Source organism: Elephas maximus, chromosome 12 (assembly GCF_024166365.1).
Source record: "Elephas maximus indicus isolate mEleMax1 chromosome 12, mEleMax1 primary haplotype, whole genome shotgun sequence".
Lineage (NCBI taxonomy): Eukaryota > Metazoa > Chordata > Mammalia > Proboscidea > Elephantidae > Elephas > Elephas maximus.
In genome coordinates, this window is record NC_064830.1 from 56239527 (window position 1) to 56260954 (window position 21428).

The 21428-nt window shown below is 37.7% G+C and overlaps 1 protein-coding gene across 8 annotated transcripts in view; it reads right to left on the minus strand.

Moving 5' to 3' along the window:
- WDR72 (WD repeat domain 72) overlaps window positions 1–21428 on the minus strand; it is a 970312-nt gene that overhangs the window by 198158 nt on the left and 750726 nt on the right. For 6 of the 8 annotated variants that reach the window (XM_049903404.1, XM_049903402.1, XM_049903403.1 and 3 more), the window contains 2 exons: window positions 3616–4433; window positions 722–810 (listed from right to left, as the gene is read on the minus strand). In XM_049903404.1, the coding sequence (XP_049759361.1) occupies window positions 722–810; window positions 3616–4433 (907 nt within the window). Of the gene's footprint in view, window positions 1–721; window positions 811–2203; window positions 2654–3615; window positions 4434–21428 lie in introns of those variants that run through there. The other 2 variants (XM_049903406.1, XM_049903405.1) reach the window with 2 other exon arrangements.

Below are 21428 nucleotides of genomic sequence, written 5' to 3' on the forward strand. Positions count from 1 at the left end.
AGTGTAGGAACCAAGAAAGGTGTTAGGAGGCTATTGTGGTCATCCAGGCAAGAATGGTGGCTCACACCAGGGAGGTGGTCCTGTAGGTGGTGAAAATCACTCAGATTCTGGGATACATTCTGAAGGTAGACTATGTAATTACTAAAAGATTAGATGAGGGGCATGAGAGAAAAAGTAAAAACTGACACCAAAGTCCTTGACCTGAGCAATTGCAAGATATAATTGCCAATTACTGAGACCATAAAGACTAGGAGGAGCAGGTTTGAAGGATGGATTTGGCATCAAAAGAAAATCTAAATACCAAATGTTTTAGTCAGAAGAATTCAAGAACCACCATATAACCTTCCGAAATAGCTCTAAAATTCTCTAATAATCAAGATATAAAGATCTTGATGTTATAAACTTCCCAATAAATCACAAATGGCCTCAATTTAATATCTAAATATTTCCTTTGCTGAAAAGTTTCTGACTTTGAGGCATTTCAAAGATCGTTTGACCAAATCATCACATTACATGTTTCACACATTATTTTAATAAAAACATTCATAAATATCTAAATATAGGTAGAATATAAACCTATAAGTATATGAATAGAGAATAAATCAAATAGTAAGCACTCATTCTAAAATGTGGAGTGAGATCCAGTTATAGAAAGACAAATTATTATATAGTTTACAAAAAAAAATTGGATTATATCTGTGCCTGTAACTTTCTTCCTTACCATTTCGTAAGTAACCAAAGCTTGAAATATTCAAAATATCGCTCCCAGGATTTTTCACCTTATTATGAACAGATTCCATTTTGAAGGAACTGTTAAAAAAAAAAAAAAGATTTGAAGGATATTATTACAGAAGTATGAAAAACACTTTGAGAAATTAAATCGAAGATTTGGCCGCATGACCACCTTAACAAATTTAAGAATTGAATGGATTCTTTTTAGCAATGTCTTCCACATTAACATCTTCTTTGAATCTTATTTCTCCACTTTGCTCCCACCTAAAACCTTAATCCCAATTGAATTGGGAACCTTAGTTTTCCAGAATTATTTTGTAAGATACTTGTACATGAGGAGGGCTTGCTACTTTACATGACTTCTTTCTAATGCAATAAACTTATAAACCCTAACACATTGTCAATCTGCCAAAAAATTCTCCTCAGGCACCATTAAGGCTAGTACAGTGACTCAATTATATGAACTTACAGATACTGTTGGGGATGTTCTCATAGGTAGACAGCTCTTACTTCAAATCCAGTTAAATTGTACACCCAGTTGTTAAGCCCACAAGAATTTTTCAACTTTCAAACCACAGTGAAATGTTAGTGAAATGACCAAATTTGTTGGAAGGATTCCCACTGCCATCAAGTCGATTGACTCATAGTGACCCTACAGGGTTTCCAAGGCTGTAAATTTCCATGGAAGCAAGCTGCCACATCCTTCTCATGGTTTTGAACCGCCGACCTTTCGGTTAGCTGTCAATCTTGTTAACCACTGTGCCACCAGAGCTCCTTTGGAAGGATTAGGTGTGACAAATCCAGTACAAATTATTTTGTTTTCTGGGAAAATGACATGTAAGCTCTGGCAGCAGATCAAACCTGGGGTGATGGAGTTAGAAAAGCAGTCTCTAATTCTAATACCTCTATTCTAGAATTTATTTGTTTTAATGAGGAATTTTATTAATATGGCAGCTCAGTGGGAGGAACGCTGATAACATTTAAGCCCCCTGAATGACAAAAGGCATATTCTGGACTTCTTCTGTATAAGAAACAAATTCAGAATGACAACATCTGACAACAATAACTAAGTCCCTCATCTGCTCTGTGGGATCACAATTAGGGGAACAAATATAATTTGTTAGCAGTTCAAATTTTTAAGAAGTTGAAGAAGTCTTAGCAACCACCTATTCCAACCACCTCATTTTGTAAATGCCAAAAGAAGGATCAACAGTGCTAATGATTACCACTAAGCCACAGAGTGAATTTAATGATAAAACTAGGATTCAATCTCAGGTCTTCAGACCCCAGGCTAAAGTGTATTTTTTTCGTCCATACTTTGGGTGCTATGTAATTTCCTTAGTGATACAAAAGTAAAAGCCTGCCTGGGGCGACTGTATCTGAAATTAAAAAAAAGAAATAAACAAACATCTAGATATTTAAAATAAACAAAAGAAAGGAAAATAGAAGAAAATTAAGTATATAAGCCACAGAAATTTGTCAGTCTCTGTTTTCTCATTATAAGGGTCAACGAACAGATAATAGAAAGAGCACTATTGTGGAAGGAACATGACACTGAATCCTATATAGTCCATTTGGACTTCCCACCAGATTGTAGGTTTGCTGAGGGTAGGAACTCTTATCTGTTATACAATGCCTGGCACAGGTATTTGTTGAACTGAGATCTTATCAATGAAGAAAAATGTCAATAGCCATTTGCCACACTGTAAAGGGCAGTTCAAATAGTCTCTTCTGGCACTTTCATCTCAAACTGATCATTCTCTTAACTCTGACCATCATACTATTTATCCATACTACAAATGTCTTTTCTTGTTCCCTTACCTTTTCAGTGTTTTCTACTTGTTTTCATGTGCACAATCCTTATCATTTGAATGAATTCCTACCCCAAATCATAAACTTGTATTTCCTCTGTAGGCTAGCACTAAAGACATAGGAGAAATTTAGTAAGTACTTGGTGAATTGGATTCAATCCTGTAGCATAAACTATGAAAAACTGCATCAAATTTTAGCAATGGAAGAAGGTAAATACAATAACAGAGAAGAGGTAAGTAACTAGTTAGGCTCCAAAATTAGTTTGTTGCTCAACTCTGGGTCAGCCTATTAGGAGTTGAATAACCTTGGATTTGATACTTTTTATAAGCCTCAATATATTCTACTCAATAAGCAAAATGATGGTATCTATAAAAAAAATTTTTTTTTTATATTCTAGCTTTGCTGTGCATATTAAATGAATCATATATATAAAGGGCTTACACAGTGACTAGTAGATATGAAACATGCAAAAAATCATAGTGATTATGACTGCTAAACTGTAAAAAAAAAAAACTGTATTATCTGTAAATGAATTACTGGATGGCCTCTTCTATTTTAGTTACTCTAAAGTACAAAACAAACGGTACTATTAGAGGTCTGAATTTTTTCAAACTTTTCCTTTTCCCAAATGTATAAAATATACCATCACAGGCATTTACTTAAATGTTCTGTATTCCAATTTAATTCACAGAAAATACAATGGATTTCAAGTGTGTGTTTGTGTTTATGTGTGTGTGTGTGCGTGTAGAGAGAGAATCAGAAAGAGATTGATTCAGCCATTCAGCATCCAGTACTCTGACTTTCCTGGCACATACTATGACTATGATAGCAATGAATATTTGCTGAATGAATGAATTAAAAAAAAAAAATTATTGCCCAATTATCCTCCAGTCCCTAAGAATTAAAAGGAAGATATTCTTAAATGCATTTTGAACTAAAGGAATTATTGCGTATTTACTCACCATTGGAAAGAAAGGCAGGCAGGCAGGCCAGGGAGTTAAATATAGAAAATAATGATACTTTTTTTAATGTTCCAAATAAGAAGAATCAAAACCTCTAGATATGTCTTACCTGTTGATTCCACAAGCCAGTTCTAAAGGCATGTTAACTAACTTATTAACTAAAAATAGTCTGTTCAATAAATAAACTGTAGTGTTTGACTCTTGAAAAGAATCACAGTTATTTTCTAGTCCTCCTGACATTCCAGCTTGGTTTGGAAGAGCAGCTATATATTTATTTGACAAGTCCAAAACTTTTCTGGAAAGTAAATTTCCTCTTGCATAGTCTTTCTTCATATCAGCATTGAATAAATCCCAGCCTGGCAGCATCAATGAGAAGTGATCTGCATTTGAAGCAAGTCCTAAAGAAACGGAACCCTGAAGCTTTAAAATATTGAGATGCTTAATGCAGAGATTATCTAATTCTTTATCCACTCCCCATGGCAAAAGGCAAGACAGGAGCAATTTAGCTGTGTCTATCATAAGGTTGGTATCAACTTTCCTTGATGGCTTAGGGTACATCTTTTTGGAGCTCTTCATTTTCTTATGTCTTTTAATGCCATCATTTTCTGCTGAGAATTTCACGGTATTATCTTCTTGGACTGAGCTTTCACTAACAGGCTTGGCTTGTGCCTTCCCTGATAGAGGACCACAAGCCATTTTATTTCTTTTCAGCGCCAATGTCTTTTTCTCAGCTGTGCTTTTGGCTCTTCTCAGGATCTCACTACCATAGAACGAACCGGAAGAGTCAACATCACTGGCTGGAGTAGGCAGCAAAAGTTCGACAAGGTTTTCCAGATCAAATAGAAGAACATGAAAGTCAATATTACTCCATTTTGTCTTCACAGAAAAGACACTAAAAGGCCCTGAGAAAGACTTGGCATCAGCAACCTAAGGGGAATTAAAAAATATACATGTGTCAAAATTCTTTTTTAAGTTATTGTCTTAGAATTTCTATGACATTAAAGTGGCATAAAAGGAAGTATTAAGTAGCAGAAAATATAAGGCAAGTTACTTCAAATTTTTTATCTTATCTTTAAAATTTTCCTTCTAAATTAAACATTCTGTAGTCTAACATTAGAAAACTTTCTTCTTCCTGAAACACCTTTGTATTATTCCTCTAAAATACATGAGTTAGGCTTCTGAAGATAGATGGCATCAGATTAACATCCCTTGATATAAACTCTCACATATTTCTATTATTAAAACTCTTAAGACATAGAAAAAGGAGAAGGTAGGCTTGAAATTAAAGAGAACAACAGAACACCTGCAAGGACTGCGACAGTATTTTAACAGGGATGGTCTCTGCATATTCGCATATAGTTTTAAATAATTGGAAGCAACCTAAATGCTAATCAGCATCAGATTGCTTTAAAAAAAAAAAAAAAAAAGAGCTCATCTAGTGGACTTGGATTTGTTTCCTCTCTGCCTAAAATGATTTTGCTCTAAATATTGGCAAGATGGGCTCCCCCACTTCTATTATGTCCCTGCTCATTCATGGGGCCTTCTTTAGGTACCCTACTCCTTCACCTCAACCCATTACTATCTTCTTCCTGGCCTTTTTTATTTCTTCCTTATATGGGTACATTAAATGAAACATTTATTTGTTTACTGTATGTTTTCACCACTAGCATTCAAGCTCAACTTTGGCAGGAATATTTGAGTGTTTTGTACATTGCTCTACACCAAATGCCTATAAAATGATGCTCCTATACAGAATTAATGAAAACCAATCCAGTTGCCATCAAGTTAATTCCAGCTCATAGCAACTCCATGTACTGCACAGTAGAATTGCACTTGTAGGGTTTACAAGGCTGTGACCTTTTGGAAGCAGATTGCAAGGCCTTTCTTTTGAAGTGCCTGTGGGTTAGCAATAGAGCTCTTAGCTGTTCATGCCATCCAGGAACTCCAAAAGCATTATTAGGTGCTCAATAAATATTTGTTGAAAGAATGATTGGTATATTTAAACAATGGAAGATTATTTGAATACTTAAAATTTTTCATTGGAAGGAAAAAAAGCTCTATTAAATAGAAAAAATAATCTTTTTGTAAAACTATGTGTGTGTGAATATATACATATTTTTCAACACACACACACTTTTATATATATGTAAAAGGTCACAAAGGACACACACCAAAATATTACAGTCAATTGGAAAGAGGGAATTGAAACGATCTTTATTTACACATTATGGGATTTTTGGGAGGGGCACAGCTCTAAAATTTTTTGCAGTGATAATATATTTTATTGACACTCATTAAAAAGAAGAAAGTTTAAAAAAACAAACCATTAAAAATTTTGAAAGGTAAACCATAAAATGGAGAATAAAATGTGGAAAACACAGTTTTCCACCAATAAAATAGTACAAGGGTTAATGTAATTATTAAATAAATACTTTTTGCAAATCAATAATAAAAAAGTATCATTCAGATTGAAAAATGGACAAAGAGCATGAATAGCAATTCACAAATAATAATATTCAAATTAAAATATGAAAAATGTTTATCATTCCCAGTAATCAAAGTAAAATTAATATAACACCATTACATATTAATTGAGCAAAGAAAGTTTTTTAAGTTTTCTTACTGTGTAATGTTTAATACTTACACAATAATATAAATAGAAACCATATATTTAGGCTCTTTGGAATTATCTATGTATACAATGGTAATATATGCACATAAAAAAAAATACGCACCAAGAAACATGGAAAAAACTATATAGCAACATTATTTATAATTACCCCAAACTAGAAACAACTTAAATGTCCATCAACAATAAAATAAAGAAACGGCAATATATCCACACAACAGAATATGTAACAGTAAAAATGAAAAACTATAACAACATGCCACAATATCTATGAATCTAACATAATGTTGATAAAAGAAGCCAGACAAAAATAATTAATTCTGTATGACTTAATTTATGTCAATTTCAAAAACAGCAGAAAACAATACAGATGGAGATGCATGTATAGAAAATAGACTATTGTTGTGTGCTGTTGAGTTGATTTCAACTCATAGCAGCCCCATGTGACAGAGCAGAAGTGCCCCACATGGTTTCCTAGGCTGTAATCTCTACAGGGGGAGCTCACCAGGACTGTTCTTCAACAGAGTCGCTGGTGGGTCTGAATCACCAGCCTTTCAGATATCAGCTAAGCACTTAATCACTGTGCCACCAGGGTTCCCTAATAAAACTGTAAGGATAGTCATTACATTTGGAAGACAAAAGGATGTAATTTCTGGGGAGTTAGTGTACTTTATTTTTTGATCTGTGTGGTGGTTAGAAAGTATTTGCTTTGTGACAATTCAGTGAGTTGTACATTTTTGTTCAGTGTACTTTTCCGTTATATATTTCAAAATTATAAATGGAATGTATAATGAATATTAGCAAAGTGCCCCATCCAGGTTAAAGAGTAGAACTCACTGCTATTCCATACTCCCACTTACTGTCAGAAGTGACCAATACCCTGAATTTCATTTTCATGATTTCTTTGCTTTCATTGAATGACTTAACCTTGAATATGTGTATTCCTAATTAACCTATTTGATATTATTGCACTGCTCATAAGTTTTCTTAATTTGCCTTTATTTAAACTGATTATTTTTTTTTTATTACACTTATGAGGTTCACACTGGTTAATGCTTCTTTCATTTTCACTACTATAAAGTGTTCCACTATATGAAAACTACAGTTTATTTATCCATTGCTTTTAAAAGGATATATATATATATTATTTTCAGGATTATTTCAAAAAAAAAAAAAAACTACAGTGAATATTCTTCTATAAAGATTTATGGTGCACATATACAAAAGTTTCTGGAGTGAAATTGATAATTCATAGAATACAAACATCTTCAACTCTACTAGATAATTTCAAATTGTTTTCCCATCTGGTTGTACTAATCCCACTGGAATTGTACAAAGAGTTCCCATTACCTCATTAACACAGGGTTTCTCATTTTTGTCTATATACCAAGCAAACAAATCTGTTGCCATTGAGTCAATTCTGACTCATAGCGAACCTATAGGACAGAGAACTGCCCCACAGGGTTTCCAAGAAGCGGCTGGTGGATTTGAACTGCTGACATTTTGGTTAGCGGCCGAGCTCTTAACCACTGTGCCACCAGTGCTCCTTTTGCCTATAAAAAAAAAACCCAGTGCCGTCAAGTCCATTCCGACTCATAGCGACCCTATATGGCAGAGTAGAACTGCCCCACAGAGTTTCCAAGGAGCATCTGGCAGATTCAAATTGCCAGCCCTTTGGTTAGCAGCCGTGGCGCTTAACCGCTATACCACCAGGGTTTCCCTTTTGCCTACAAAAAAAAGAATATTCTTTCTTTTTTTTTTTTTTTTTGAGGGGGACATAAATTAGCATCCTTTGTAGTTTTCCTTAGTTACTAATGAGATTAAAATCATTGCAATATTTTATTGGTCTTTCATATTTTTCTATAAAATGCCTACTTATGGATTTTATTAACTTTCTATTTGATTGTTCTTATTGATTTTTATGAGTTATATATTTATTCCAGAAGTAATCTTTTGTCAGTTTATGTGATCCAAATACTTTATCCTTATTTGTGCTAGTCTTCTCACTATTTTTAACAATGTTCTCTGATGAACATAAGTTTGTGTTTTAATACTGTCAGATTTTGGAAACACTTAAAGTTCCCTTTTAAAAAAAAAGAAAACTTTCTCTACCCAGAGGAAATAAAAATGTTTACCTATGTTCTTCCAAAATCTTAAAGTTTTGTACAACTATTTTAAAGCTTTAACACTTTTTTTTTTCTTTTTTGTATTTGGTTTAGGATAAGGACTTTATCATGTTTTTCAACTTTGATTTTCAATTGTTCCAATGCAATTTGTGAATTTGCTCTTTCCTCAATGATTTCTGTTACCTGGGGCATTATTCAATTTATCTAATACTGTACAATAGTTTCACAAAACAACTTAACATCTGACTGGGCAAGTTCCCCACCTGACCTTCCTAAGGCTTTTACTATTCCATGGGTCATTGTTGTTAAGTGCCATCAAGTCACTTTAACTCACAGCGACCCTATGTACAACAAAGAAACACTGCCTGGTCCTGTGCCATCTTCACAATCATTGCTATGTTTGAGCCCACTGTTGCACCCACTGTATCAGCCTACCTCATCACGGGTCTTACTCTTCTTTGCTGACCTGCTACCTTACCAAGCATGAGGTCCTTCTCCAAGGCTGGTCCCTCCTTATAACATGTCCAAAGTACTTGAGACCAAGTCTCAACATCCTCTCTTCTAAGAGCACTCTGGCTGCACTTTTTCTAAGACAGATTTCTTCCTTATTTTGGCAGTTCATGACATATTCATTATTCTTCACGAAAACCATAATTCGAATGCGTCATTTCTTCTTTGGTCTTTCTTACTCACTGTGCAGCTTTTGCATGCATATGAGGCAAATGAAACTATCATGGCTTGGGTCCAAAAACCAAAAAAAAAAAAAAACCTGCTGCCATCCATTCCAACTCATAACAACCCTATAGGACAGAGTAGAACTGTCCCATAAGATTTCCAAGGAGTGCCTCGTGGACTCAAATTGCTGACCTTTTAGTTAGTAGCCGTAGCTGTTAACTACTATACCATCAGGGTTTCCATGGCTAGAGTCAGGCACACTTTAGTCCTCAAAGTGACATCTTTGCTTTTGAACGCTTTCAAGAGGTCTTTTGCAGTAGATTTGTCCAATGTAATACGTCACTTGATTTCTTGACTGTGGCTTCCATGGGAGTCGATTGTGGATCCAAGTAAAATGAAATAATTGACAACTTCAATATTTTCTCCATCTATCATGACGTTGATTATTGGTCTAGTTGTAAGGATTCTTGTTTGCTTTACATTGATGTGTAATCCATACTGAAGGCTGTAATCTTTGGTCTTCATCAGTAAAGTCTTCAAGCCCCCTTGGTTTTCAGCAAGCAAGGTTGTGTCATCTGCATATCACAGGTTGTTAATGCATCTGCCTCCAATCCTGATGTCATATTCTTCTTCATATACTCCAGCTTCTCAGATTATTTGTCAAGCATACAGACTGAATAAATATGGTGAAAGCATACAACCTTAACACATACCTTTCCTGATTTTAAACCACACAGTATCCCCTTGTCCTTTCGAACAACTGCCTTTTGGTCTATGTACAGGTTACGTATAAGCACAATTAAGTGTTCTGGAATTCCCAACCTTCACAATGTTGTCCATAATTTGTTATAATCCACATGGTCGAATGCTTAGCACAGTCAATAAAACATAGGTAAACATCTTTCCGGTATTCTCTGCTTTCAGCCAAGATGCATCTGACATCAGCAATGACATTGTTCATTCCACATCCTCTTCTGAATCTGGCTTGAATTTCTGGAACTTCCCTGTTGAAGAGCTGCTGCAACTGTTTTTGAATTATCTTCAGCAAAATTCTACTTGTGTATGATATTAATGATATTGTTCGATAATTTCTACATTATGTTGGATAACCTTTCTTTGGAATGGGCACAAATATGGATCTCTTCCAGTCTGGTTGGCCAGGTAGCTGTCTTTGAAATTTATTGGTATAAATGAGCAAGCACTAAACAGCTGCATCCGTTTGTTGAAATGTATAACCTGGTATTCCATTAATTCCTGGAGGTTTTCTTTTTGCCAATACTCTCAGTGCAGCTTGAACTTCTTCAATGCCATCAGTTCTTGATCATATGCTACCTCCTGAAATGCTTAAGCATTGCCCAATTCTTTTTGGTATGGTGACTGTATTCCTTCTATCTTCTTTTCCTTTTTTTCTTAATTTTTATTGTACGTTAAATGAAAATTTACAAATCCAGTCAGTCTCTCATACAAAAATCCATATACACCTTACTATATGCTCCTAGTTGTTCTCCCTCTAGTGAGAGAGCAACCTCCTTCCCTCCACTATTTTCATGTCCATTCAGCCAGCTTCTGATCCCCTCTGCCTTCTCACCTCCACTCCAGACAGGAGCTGCCCAAATAGTCTCATGTGTCTGCTTGATACAAGAAGCTCACTCTTCACCAGTATCATTTTCTATCCCATAGTCCAGTCCAATCCCTCTCTAAAGAGGTGGCTTTGGGAATGGTTCCTGTCCTGGGCTAACAGAAGGTCTGGGGGCCATGGCTTCTGAGGTCCTTCTAGTCTCAATCAGATCATTAAGTCTGGTCATTTCACGAGAATTTGAGGTCAGCATCTCACTGCTCTCCTGCTCCCTCAGGGGATCTTTGTTGTGTTCCCTGTTACGGCAGTCATCGGTTATAGCTGGGCACCATCTACATCTTCTGGTCTCAGGTTGATGCAGTCTCTGGGTTATGTGGCACTTTCTGTCTCTTGGGCTCATAATTATCTTGTGTCTTTGGTGTTCTTCATTTTCCTTTGCTCCAGGTGGGTTGAGACCAATTGATGCATCTTAGATGGCCGCTTGCTGGGGTTTAAGGCCCCAGACTCCACTCTCCAAAGTGGGATGCACAAGGTTTTCTTAATAGATTTTATTATACCAATTGACTTAGATTTCCACTGACATCATGGTCCACAACCCCCTGCCCCTGCTACACTGGCCTTCGGAGCATTCAGCTTATTCAGGAAACTCCTACACTTTGGTTTAGTCCAGTTGTGCTGACATCTCCTATATTGTGCATTGCCTTTCCCTTCATGAAAAATAGTTCTTATCTACTATTTAATTAGTGAAAACTCCACTCCCTCCCTCCCCACCCTTAAAATCATCAAAGAATATTTTCTTCTCTGTTTGAACCATTTATCGAGTTCTTATAGTGGTCTCATACAACATTTGTCCTTTTGCAACTGACTAATTTCACTCAGCAAAATGCCTTACAGATTCCTCCATGTTATGAAACATTTCATGGATTCATCATTGATCATTATCAGTGTGTAGTATTCCATGGTGTGAATACACCATAATTTATTTATCCATTCATCTGTTGATGGGCACCTTGGTTGCTTCCATCTTTACTGTAAACAGTGCTGTGATGAACATGGGTGTGCATATATCTGTTTGTGTAAAGGCTCTTATTTCTCTAGGATGTATTCCAAGGAGTGGGATTGCTGGATCCTATGGTAGTTCTATATCTAGTTTTTTAAGGAAGCAATAAATCAATTTCCGAAGTGGTTGTACCACTTTACAGTCCCACCAGCAGTGTATAAGTGTTCCAGTCTCTCCACAACCTCTCCAACATTTATTATTTTGTGTTTTTTGGATTAATGCGAGCCTTGTTGGAGTGAGATGGAATCTCATTGTAGTTTTTATTTGCATTTCTCTAATGACTAATGATCCTGAGCATTTCCTCACGTATCTGTTAGCCACCTGAATGTCTTCTTTAGTCAAGTGTCTATTCATATCCTTTGCCCACATTTTAATTGCGTCATTTCTCTTTTTGCAGTTGAGTTTTTGCAGTATCATGTAGATTTTACAGATGAGATGCTGATTGGAAATATCATAGCTAAAAACTTTTTCCCAGTCTGTAGGTAATCTTTCTACTGTTTTGGTGAAATCTTTGGATGAGCATAAGTGTATAATTTTTAGGAGCTCCCAGTTATCTAGCTTTTCTTCTGCATTGTTAGTAATGTTTTCTATACTGTTTATGCCATGTATTAGGGCTCCTAGCATTGTCCCTATTTTTTCTTTCATGATCTTTATCATTTTAGATTTTATATTTAAGTCTTTGATCCATTTTGAGCTCGTTTTTGTGCATGGAGTGAGGTATGGGTCTTGTTTCATTTTTTTGCAGATGGATATCCAGTTATGCCAGCAACATTTGTTAAAAAGACTGCCTTTTTCCCATTTAACTGACTTTTGGCCTTTGTTAAATATCAGCTGCTCATATGTGGATGTATTTAGGTCTGGATTCTAAATTCAGTTCCATTCATCTATGTATCTGTTGTTGTACCAGTACCAGGCTATTTTGACTACTGTGGCAGTATAACAGGTTCTAACATTAGGTAGAGTGAGGCCTCTCACTTCGATCTTCTTTTTCAGTAATGCTTTACTTATCCAGGGCCTCTTTCCCTTCCATATGAAGTTGGTGATTTGTTTCTCCATCTCATTAAAAAATGTCATTGGAATTTGGATTGGAATTTCATTGTATATATAGATCTCTTTTGGTAGAATAGACATATTTACAATGTCATGTCTTCCTATCCATGAGCAAGGTATGTTTTTCCACTTATGTAGGTCTCTTTTGGTTTCTTGCAGTAGTGTCTTGTAGGTCTTTTACATCTCTGGTAAGATTTATTCCTAAGTAGTTTATGCCCTTTATTTCTTTATCTAGCCTAATTGCTCTGGCTAGCACCTCCAGCACAATTTTGAATAAAAGTGGTGATAAAGGGCATCATTGTCTGGTTCCCAATCTCAAGGGGAATGCTTTCAGACTCTCTCCATTTAGGATGATCTTGGCTATTGGCTTTATATAAATGCCCTTTATTATTTTGAGGAATTTTCCCTCTTTCTATATTGCTGAGAGTTTTTATCACAAATGGGTATTGAGCTTTATCAAATGCCTTTTCTGTATCCATTGATAAGATCATGTGGTTCTTGCCTTTTGTTTTATTTATATGATGGATTACATTAATTATCTTTCTAATGTTAAACCATCCCTGTATTCCTGGTATGAATCCCACCTGGCCATGGTGAATTATTTATTTATTTATTTTTTGATATGTTGTTTAGCTCTATTGGCTAGAATTTTGAGGATTTTTGCATGTAAGTTTATGAGGGGTATAGGTCTGTAATTTTCTTTTTTGTGTGGTGTCTCTAGCTGGTTTGTGTATAGGGATATACTGGCTTCACAGAATGAGTTTGGGCGTATTCTGTCCTTTTCTATGCTCTGAAATACCTTTAGTAGTAGTGGTGTTAACTCTTCTCTGAAAGTTTGGTAGAACTCTGCAGTGAAACCATCTGGACCAGGGTTTTTTGTTGTTGTTTTTGGGAGTTTTTCGATTAACTTTTCAATCTTTTCTTTTGTTATGGGTTTATTTAGTTATTCTACCTCTGTTTGTGTTAGTTTAGGTAGGTAGTGTGTTTCTAGAAATTTATCGATTTCTTCCCTTCTATCTTCTTTTGATGTTCTTCGTGTCATTCAATGTTTTTTCCTACAGAATTCTTCAAATTACAACTTCAGGCTTGAATTTTTTCTTCAGTTTTCTCAGCCTGAACACTGTCGAGAGTGTTCTTTGCTTTTGGTTTTTGAACTCCAGGTCTTTGGATATACTAAAACATATATGTGTCAAGTTCTAGACTGATCTCACACTTATATGGAACACCTATAATAATTTCTTTTGATAGTGTTATGGATTATGTCCCCCCGAAAATATGTGTAGTAAATCATAACTCCTACACCTATGATTATAATCTCACTTGGGAATGGGTTTTCAATTATTATCTTAATGAGGCAGTATTAGTGTAGAATGTGTCATAAGTCAATCTTATTAGAGATATTAAAGAGCAGAGATGCAGGAAAATAGATGTCCAGCCATATGAAGATTGCCAAGGAGCCATGGAACAGGGCAGAAAAGAGAGAAGGACCTATCTCCAGACCATAGAGAGAACCTTCCCCTACAGCTGGCACCATGACTTCAGACTTCTAGCCTCCCAACCACCACATGTCCATCAGTTTGTCACAATGAGGTGGCTTTTGTGTTGCTGTGCTATTGGAAGCTTGCCACCAGTATTTCAAATACCAAAAGGGCCACCCTTGTTGGAGAAGATTCAGCGGAGATTCCAGACAAAGGCAGAATAGGAAGATGGATCCGGCAGTCTACTTTTTTTTTTTTTTTTTAATTAACTTTTATTAAGCTTCAAGTGAACGTTTACAAATCCAATCAGTCTGTCACATATAAGTTTACATACATCTTACTCCGTACTCCCACTTGCTCTCCCCCTATTGGGTCAGCCCTTTCAGTCTCTCCTTTCGTGACAATTTTGCCAGCTCCCCTCTCTCTCTATCCTCCCATCCCCCCTCCAGACAAGAGTTGCTAACATAATCTCAAGTGCCCACCTGATATAATTAGCTCACTCTTCATCAGCATCTCTCTCCCACCCTCTGACCAGTCCCTTTCATGTCTGATGAGTTGTCTTCGGGAATGGTTCCTGTCCTGTGCCAACAGAAGGTCTGGGGACCATGGCCGCCGGAATTCCTCTAGTCTCAGTCAGACCATTAAGTATGGTCTTTTTATGAGAATTTGGGGTCTGCATCCCACTGATCTGCTCCCTCAGGAGTTCTCTGTTGTGCTCCCTGTCAGGGCAGTCATCGATTGTGGCCGGGCACCAACTAGTTCTTCTGGTCTCAGGATGATGTAGGTCTCTGGTTCATGTGGCCCTTTCTGTCTCTTGGGCTCTTAGTTGTCGTGTGACCTTGGTGTTCTTCATTTTCCTTTGCTCCAGGTGGGTTGAGACCAATTGATGCATCTTAGATGGCCGCTTGTTAGCATTTAAGACCCAGACGCCACATTTCAAAGTGGGATGCAGAATGTTTCCATAATAGAATTATTTTGCCAATTGACTTAGAAGTCCCCTCAAACCATGGTCCCCAGACCCCCACCCTTGCTCCGCTGACCTTTGAAGCATTCATTTTATCCCGGAAACTTCTTTGCTTTTGGTCCAGTCCAATTGAGCTGACCTTCCATGTATTGAGTGTTGTCTTTCCCTTCACCTAAAGCAGTTCTTATCTACTGATTAATCAATAAAAAACCCTCTCCCTCCCTCCCTCCCTCCTCCCTTTGTAACCACAAAAGTATGTGTTCTTCTCAGTTTTTACTATTTCTCAAGATCTTATAATAGTGGTCTTATACACTATTTGTCCTTTTGCCTCTGACTAATTTCGCTCAGCATAATCCCTTCCAGGTTCCTCCATGTTATGAAATGTTTCACAGATTCGTCACTGTTCTTTATTGATGTGTAGTATTCCATTGTGTGAATATACCACAATTTATTTACCTATTCATCCGTTGACGGACACCTTGGTTGCTTCCAGCTTTTTGCTATTGTAAACAGAGCGCAATAAACATGGGTGTGCATATATCTGTTTGTGTGAAGGCTCTTGTATCTCTAGGGTATATTCCGAGGAGTGGGATTTCTGGGTTGTATGGTAGTTCTATTTCTAACTTTTTAAGATAACGCCAGATAGATTTCCAAAGTGGTTGTACCATTTTACATTCCCACCAGGAGTGTATAAGAGTTCCAATCTCTCCGCAGCCTCTCCAACATTTATTATTTTGTGTTTTTTGGATTAATGCCAGCCTTGCTGGTATGAGATGGCATCTCATCGTGGTTTTAATTTGCATTTCTCTAATGGCTAATGATCGAGAGCATTTTCTCATGTATCTGTTGGCTGCCTGAATATCTTCTTTAGTGAAATGTGTGTTCATATCCTTTGCCCACTTCTTGACTGGGTTGTTTGTCTTTTTGTGGTTGAGTTTTGACGGAACCACGTAGATTTTAGAGATCAGGTGCTGGTCGGAGATGTCATAGCTGAAAATTCTTTCCCAGTCTGTAGGTGGTCTTTTTACTCTTTTGGTGAAGTCTTTAGATGAGCATAGGTGTTTGATTTTTAGGAGCTCCCAGTTATCGGGTTTCTCTTCATCATTTTTGGTCATGTTTTCTATTCTGTTTATGCCTTGTATTAGGGCTCCTAGGGTTGTTTTTTTTTTTCTTCCATGAGTCTTTATCGTTTTAGTCTTTATGTTTAGGTCTTTGATCCACGTGGAGTTAGTTTTTGTGCATGGTGTGAGGTATGGGTTCTGTTTCATTTTTTTGCAAATGGATATCCAGTTATGGCAGCACCCCGGCAGTCTACTTTTGAAAAAATTGGTCAGGAGGCGGGGCCAAGATGGCAGACTAGGTGGACGCTACCGCGGATCCCTCTTGCAACAAAGACTTGGAAAAACAAGTGAATCGATCACATACATAACAATCTACGAACCCTGAACAACAAAAACAGATTTAGAGATGGAGAACGAACAAATACGGAGAGGCAGCGATTGTTTTCAGAGCCGGGAGCCAGCGTACCAGTCAGGTGACCTTCGGCTCCCGCTTTGGGGCAAAGCCCAGGGCGGCAGACGGCACAAACAAGGGGCCTAGCTCTGGCACCCGAACTCATTCCAGGAGGGGGCCCAGCCGGTTCGCACGGGCAGCATGGTGACGCAGCCGGTGGGAGAAGTCCCCGGGAGGCAGTGACAGGTCTTGGACCGGAGAGAGCAGCGTCCCAGCCGGGGAGCCGAACCGCCGGGATTTTCACGGACCGCGGGCGCGGCATAAGCGTGCGGAGCAGCTCCATCCCCCTGAACTGACGCCGGGGGGGGCCAGCAGGTTTGCGCAGGCGGCGTGGTGGCGCAGTCAGTGGGAAAGGTCCCCGGGAGGCAGTGACAGGTCTTGGAGCGGGGAGAGCGGCGTCCCAGCCGGGGAGCCATCCCACCGGGATTTTGGCACGGCGCTGGCGCGGGGAGCTGCTCCACCCCCCTAAACTAACCCCGGGAGGGGGCCCAGCCAATTCGCACGGGTGGAGTGGCAACGCAGCCAGTGGGAGAAGTCCCCGGGAGACAGTGATGGGTCTTGGAGTGGGGAGAGTAGCGTCCCAGCTGGGACGCACGGTCGTGGCGCAGGTGCGGGGAGCTGATCCGCTCGCCTGAGCTGACCCCGGGGGGAGCCCAGCTGGTTTGCGGGGGTGGCGCGGCGACGCGGTAGGCGGGACAGGGAGTCCCTGGGAGGCAGCGACTGATTTTGGAGTCGGGAGTTCACTGTCCCAGGCTGGCAGTGGAGGATCTGACCGAGACTCCAGTGGGCCAAACCCCCGGGGGCAATCGCCACACAGCCAGCGCACATTGGCGACGCGCCCCGCGGAAATCTCAGATATAATAGTCATTCCAAGCAAGACAAGCAACTCTGGCTATATTCTGAGGTGCTACTCTCCTATCTCTCTGATCCCTCCCCCACCCTCCCCAGGCGGCTTCATTAACATCCGAATAGCCTGAGCCAGAGGGAGAACTCTGATAGGGATCTGACTGCATTTTTTTTTAGCAGATTTTCTGGAAAACTAGTTTCCCAGTGACGGCTCAGAAACAGCAGTCCATATCAAACCACATAAAGAAGCAGACCGTGACAGCTTCTCCAACCCCCCAAAGAATCAAAATCTTTCCCAAATGAAGATACAATCCTGAAATTATCAGATACAGAATATAAAAAACTAATTTACAGAATGCTTAAAGACATCACAAATGAAATAAGGCAAACTGCAGAAAAAGCCAAGGAACACAACGATAAAATTGTTGAAGAACTCAAAAAGATTATTCAAGAACATAGTGGAAAAATTAATAAGTTGCAAGAATCCATAGAGAGACAGCATGTAGAAATCCAAAAGATTAACAATAAAATTACAGAATTAGACAACGCAATAGGAAGTCAGAGGAGCAGACTCGAGGAATTAGAATGCAGACTGGGACATCTGGAGGACCAGGGAATCAACAACAACATAGCTGAAAAAAAATCAGATAAAAGAATTAAAAAAAAAAATGAAGAAACCCTAAGAATCATGTGGGACTCTATCAAGAAGGATAACTTGCGAGTGATTGGAGTCCCAGAACAGGGAGGGGGGACAGAAAACACAGAGAAAATAGTTGAAGAACTCCTGACACAAAACTTCCCTGACATCATGAAAGACGAAAGGATATCTAGCCAAGATGCTCATCGAACCCCATTTAAGATAGATCCAAAAAGAAAAACACCAAGACATATTATCATCAAACTCGACAAAACCAAAGATAAACAGAAAATTTTAAAAGCAGCCAGGGAGAAAAGAAAGGTTTCCTTCAAGGGAGAATCAATAAGAATAAGTTCAGACTACTCAGCAGAAACCATGCAGGCAAGAAGGGAATGGGACGACATATACAGAGCAATGGAGGAGAAAAACTGCCAGCCAAGGATCATATATCCAGCAAAACTCTCTCTGAAATATGAAGGAGAAATTAAGATATTTACAGACAAACACAAGTTTACAGAATTTGCAAAAACCAAACCAAAGCTATAAGAAATACTAAAGGATATTGTTTGGTCAGAAAACCAATAATATCAGATACCAGCACAATACAAGGTCACAAAACAGAATGTCCTGATATCAACTCAAATAGGGAAATCACAAAAACAAACAAATTAAGATTAATTAAAAAAAAATAATAACAATACACATAACAGGGAATCATGGAAGTCAATAGGTAAAAGATCACAATAATCAAAAAGAGGGACTAAATACAGGAGGCATTGAACTGCCAGATGGAGAGTGATACAAGGCGATATAGAACGAAACAAGTTAGGTTTTTACTTAGAAAAATACGGGTAAATAATAAAAAAAAAAGGTAACCACAAAAAGGTATAACAACTCCATAACTCAAGATAAAAGCCAAGAAAAACGTAACAACTCAACTAACATAAAGTCAAACACTATGAAAATGAGGATCTCACAATTTACTAAGAAAAACGTCTCAGCACAAAAAAGTACGTGCAAAAATGAAATTGCCAACAGCACACATGAAAAGGCATCAAAATGACAGTATTAAAAACTTATTTATCTATGATTACGCTGAATGTAAATGGACTAAATGCACCAATAAACAGACAGAGAGTCACGGACTGGATAAAGAAACACGATCCATCTATATGCTGCCTACAAGAGACACACCTTAGACTTAGAGACACAAACAAACTAAAACTCAAAGGATGGAAAAATATATCAAGCAAACAATAAGCAAAAAAGAAGAGGAGTAGCAATATTAATTTCTGACAAAATAGACTGTAGACTTAAATCCGCCACAAAGGATAAAGAAGGACACTATATAATGATAAAAGGGACAATTGATCAGGAAGACATAACCATATTAAATATTTATGCACCCAATGACAGGGCTGCAAGATACATAAATCAAATTTTAACAGAATTGAAAAGTGAGATAGACACCTCCACAATTATAGTAGGAGACTTCAACACACCACTTTCAGAGAAGGACAGGACATCCAGTAAGAACCTCAATAGAGACACGGAAGACCTACTTACAACAATCAAACAACTTGACCTCATTGACTTATACAGAACTCTCCACCCAACTGCTGCAAAGTATACTTTTTTTTCTAGGGCACATGGAACATTCTCTAGAATAGACCACATATTAGCTCATAAAACAAACCTTTGCAGAGTCCAAAACATCGAAATATTACAAAGCATCTTCTCAGACCACAAGGCAATAAAACTAGAAATCAATAACAGAAAAACTAGGGAAAAGAAATCACATACTTGGAAAGTGAACAATACCCTCCCGAAAAAAGACTGGGTTATAGAAGACATCAAGGAGGGAATAAGGAAATTCATAGAATGAAACGAGAATGAAAATACTTCCTATCAAAACCTCTGGGACACAGCAAAGGCAATGCTCAGAGGTCAATTTATATGGATAAATGCACACATACAAAAAGAAGAAAGAGCCAAATGCAGAGAACTGTCCCTACAACTTGAACAAATAGAAAGTGAGCAAAAAAGAATCCATAAGGCACCAGAAGAAAACAAATCATCAAAATTAGAGCTGAACTAAATGAATTAGAGAACAAAAAAACAATTGAAAGAATTAACAAAGCCAAAATCTGGTTCTTTGAAAAACTTAACAAAATTGATAAACCATTGGCTAGACTGACTAAAGAAATACAGGAAAGGAAACAAATAATCCGAATAAGAAACGAGAAGGACCACATCACAACAGAACCAAATGAAATTAAAAGAATCATTTCAGATTACTACGAAAAATTGTACTCTAACAAATTTGAAAACCTAGAAGAAATGGATGAATTCCTGGAAAAACACTACCTACCTAAACTAACACATTCAGAACTAGAACAACTAAATAGACCCAAAACAAAAAAAGAGATTGAAACAGTAATCAAAAAACTCCCAACAAAAAAAAGCCCTGGCCCGGACGGCTTCACTGCAGAGTTCTACCAAACTTTCAGAGAAGAGTTAACACCACTACTACGGAAGGTATTTCAAAGCATAGAAAATGACGGAATACTACCCAACTTATTCTAGGAAGCCACCATCTCCCTGATACCAAAACCAGGTAAAGACATTACAAAAAAAGAAAATTATAGACCTATATCCCTCATGAACATAGATGCAAAAATCCTCAACAAAATTCTAGCCAATAGAATCCAACAACACATCAAAAAAATAATTCACCCTGATCAAGTGGGATTTATACCAGGTATGCAAGGCTGGTTTCATATTAGAAAAACCATTAATGTAATCCATCACATAAATAAAACAAAAGACAAAAACCACATGATCTTATCAATTGATGCAGAAAAGACATTTGACAAAGTCCAACACCCATTTATGATAAAAACTCTCACCAAAATAGGAATTGAAGGAAAATTCCTCAACATAATAAAGGGCATCTATGAAAAGCCAACCGCCAATATCACTCTAAATGGAGAGAATCTGAAAGCATTTCCCTTGAGAACGGGAATCAGACAAGGATGCCCTTTATCACCGCTCTTATTTAACATCGTGCTTGAAGTCCTAGTCAGGGCAATTAGCCTAGATAAAGAAATAAAAGGTATCCGGATTGCCAAGGAGGAAGTAAAGTTACCACTATTTGCAGATGACATGATCTTATACACAGAAAACCCTAAGGAATCCTCCAGAAAAGTACTGAAACTAATAGAAGAGTTTGGCAGAGTCTCAGGTTATAAAATAAACATATAAAAATCACTTGGATTCCTCTACATCAACAAAAAGAACACCGAAGAGGAAATAACCAAATCAATACCATTCACAGTAGCCCCCAAGAAGATAAAATACCTAGGAATA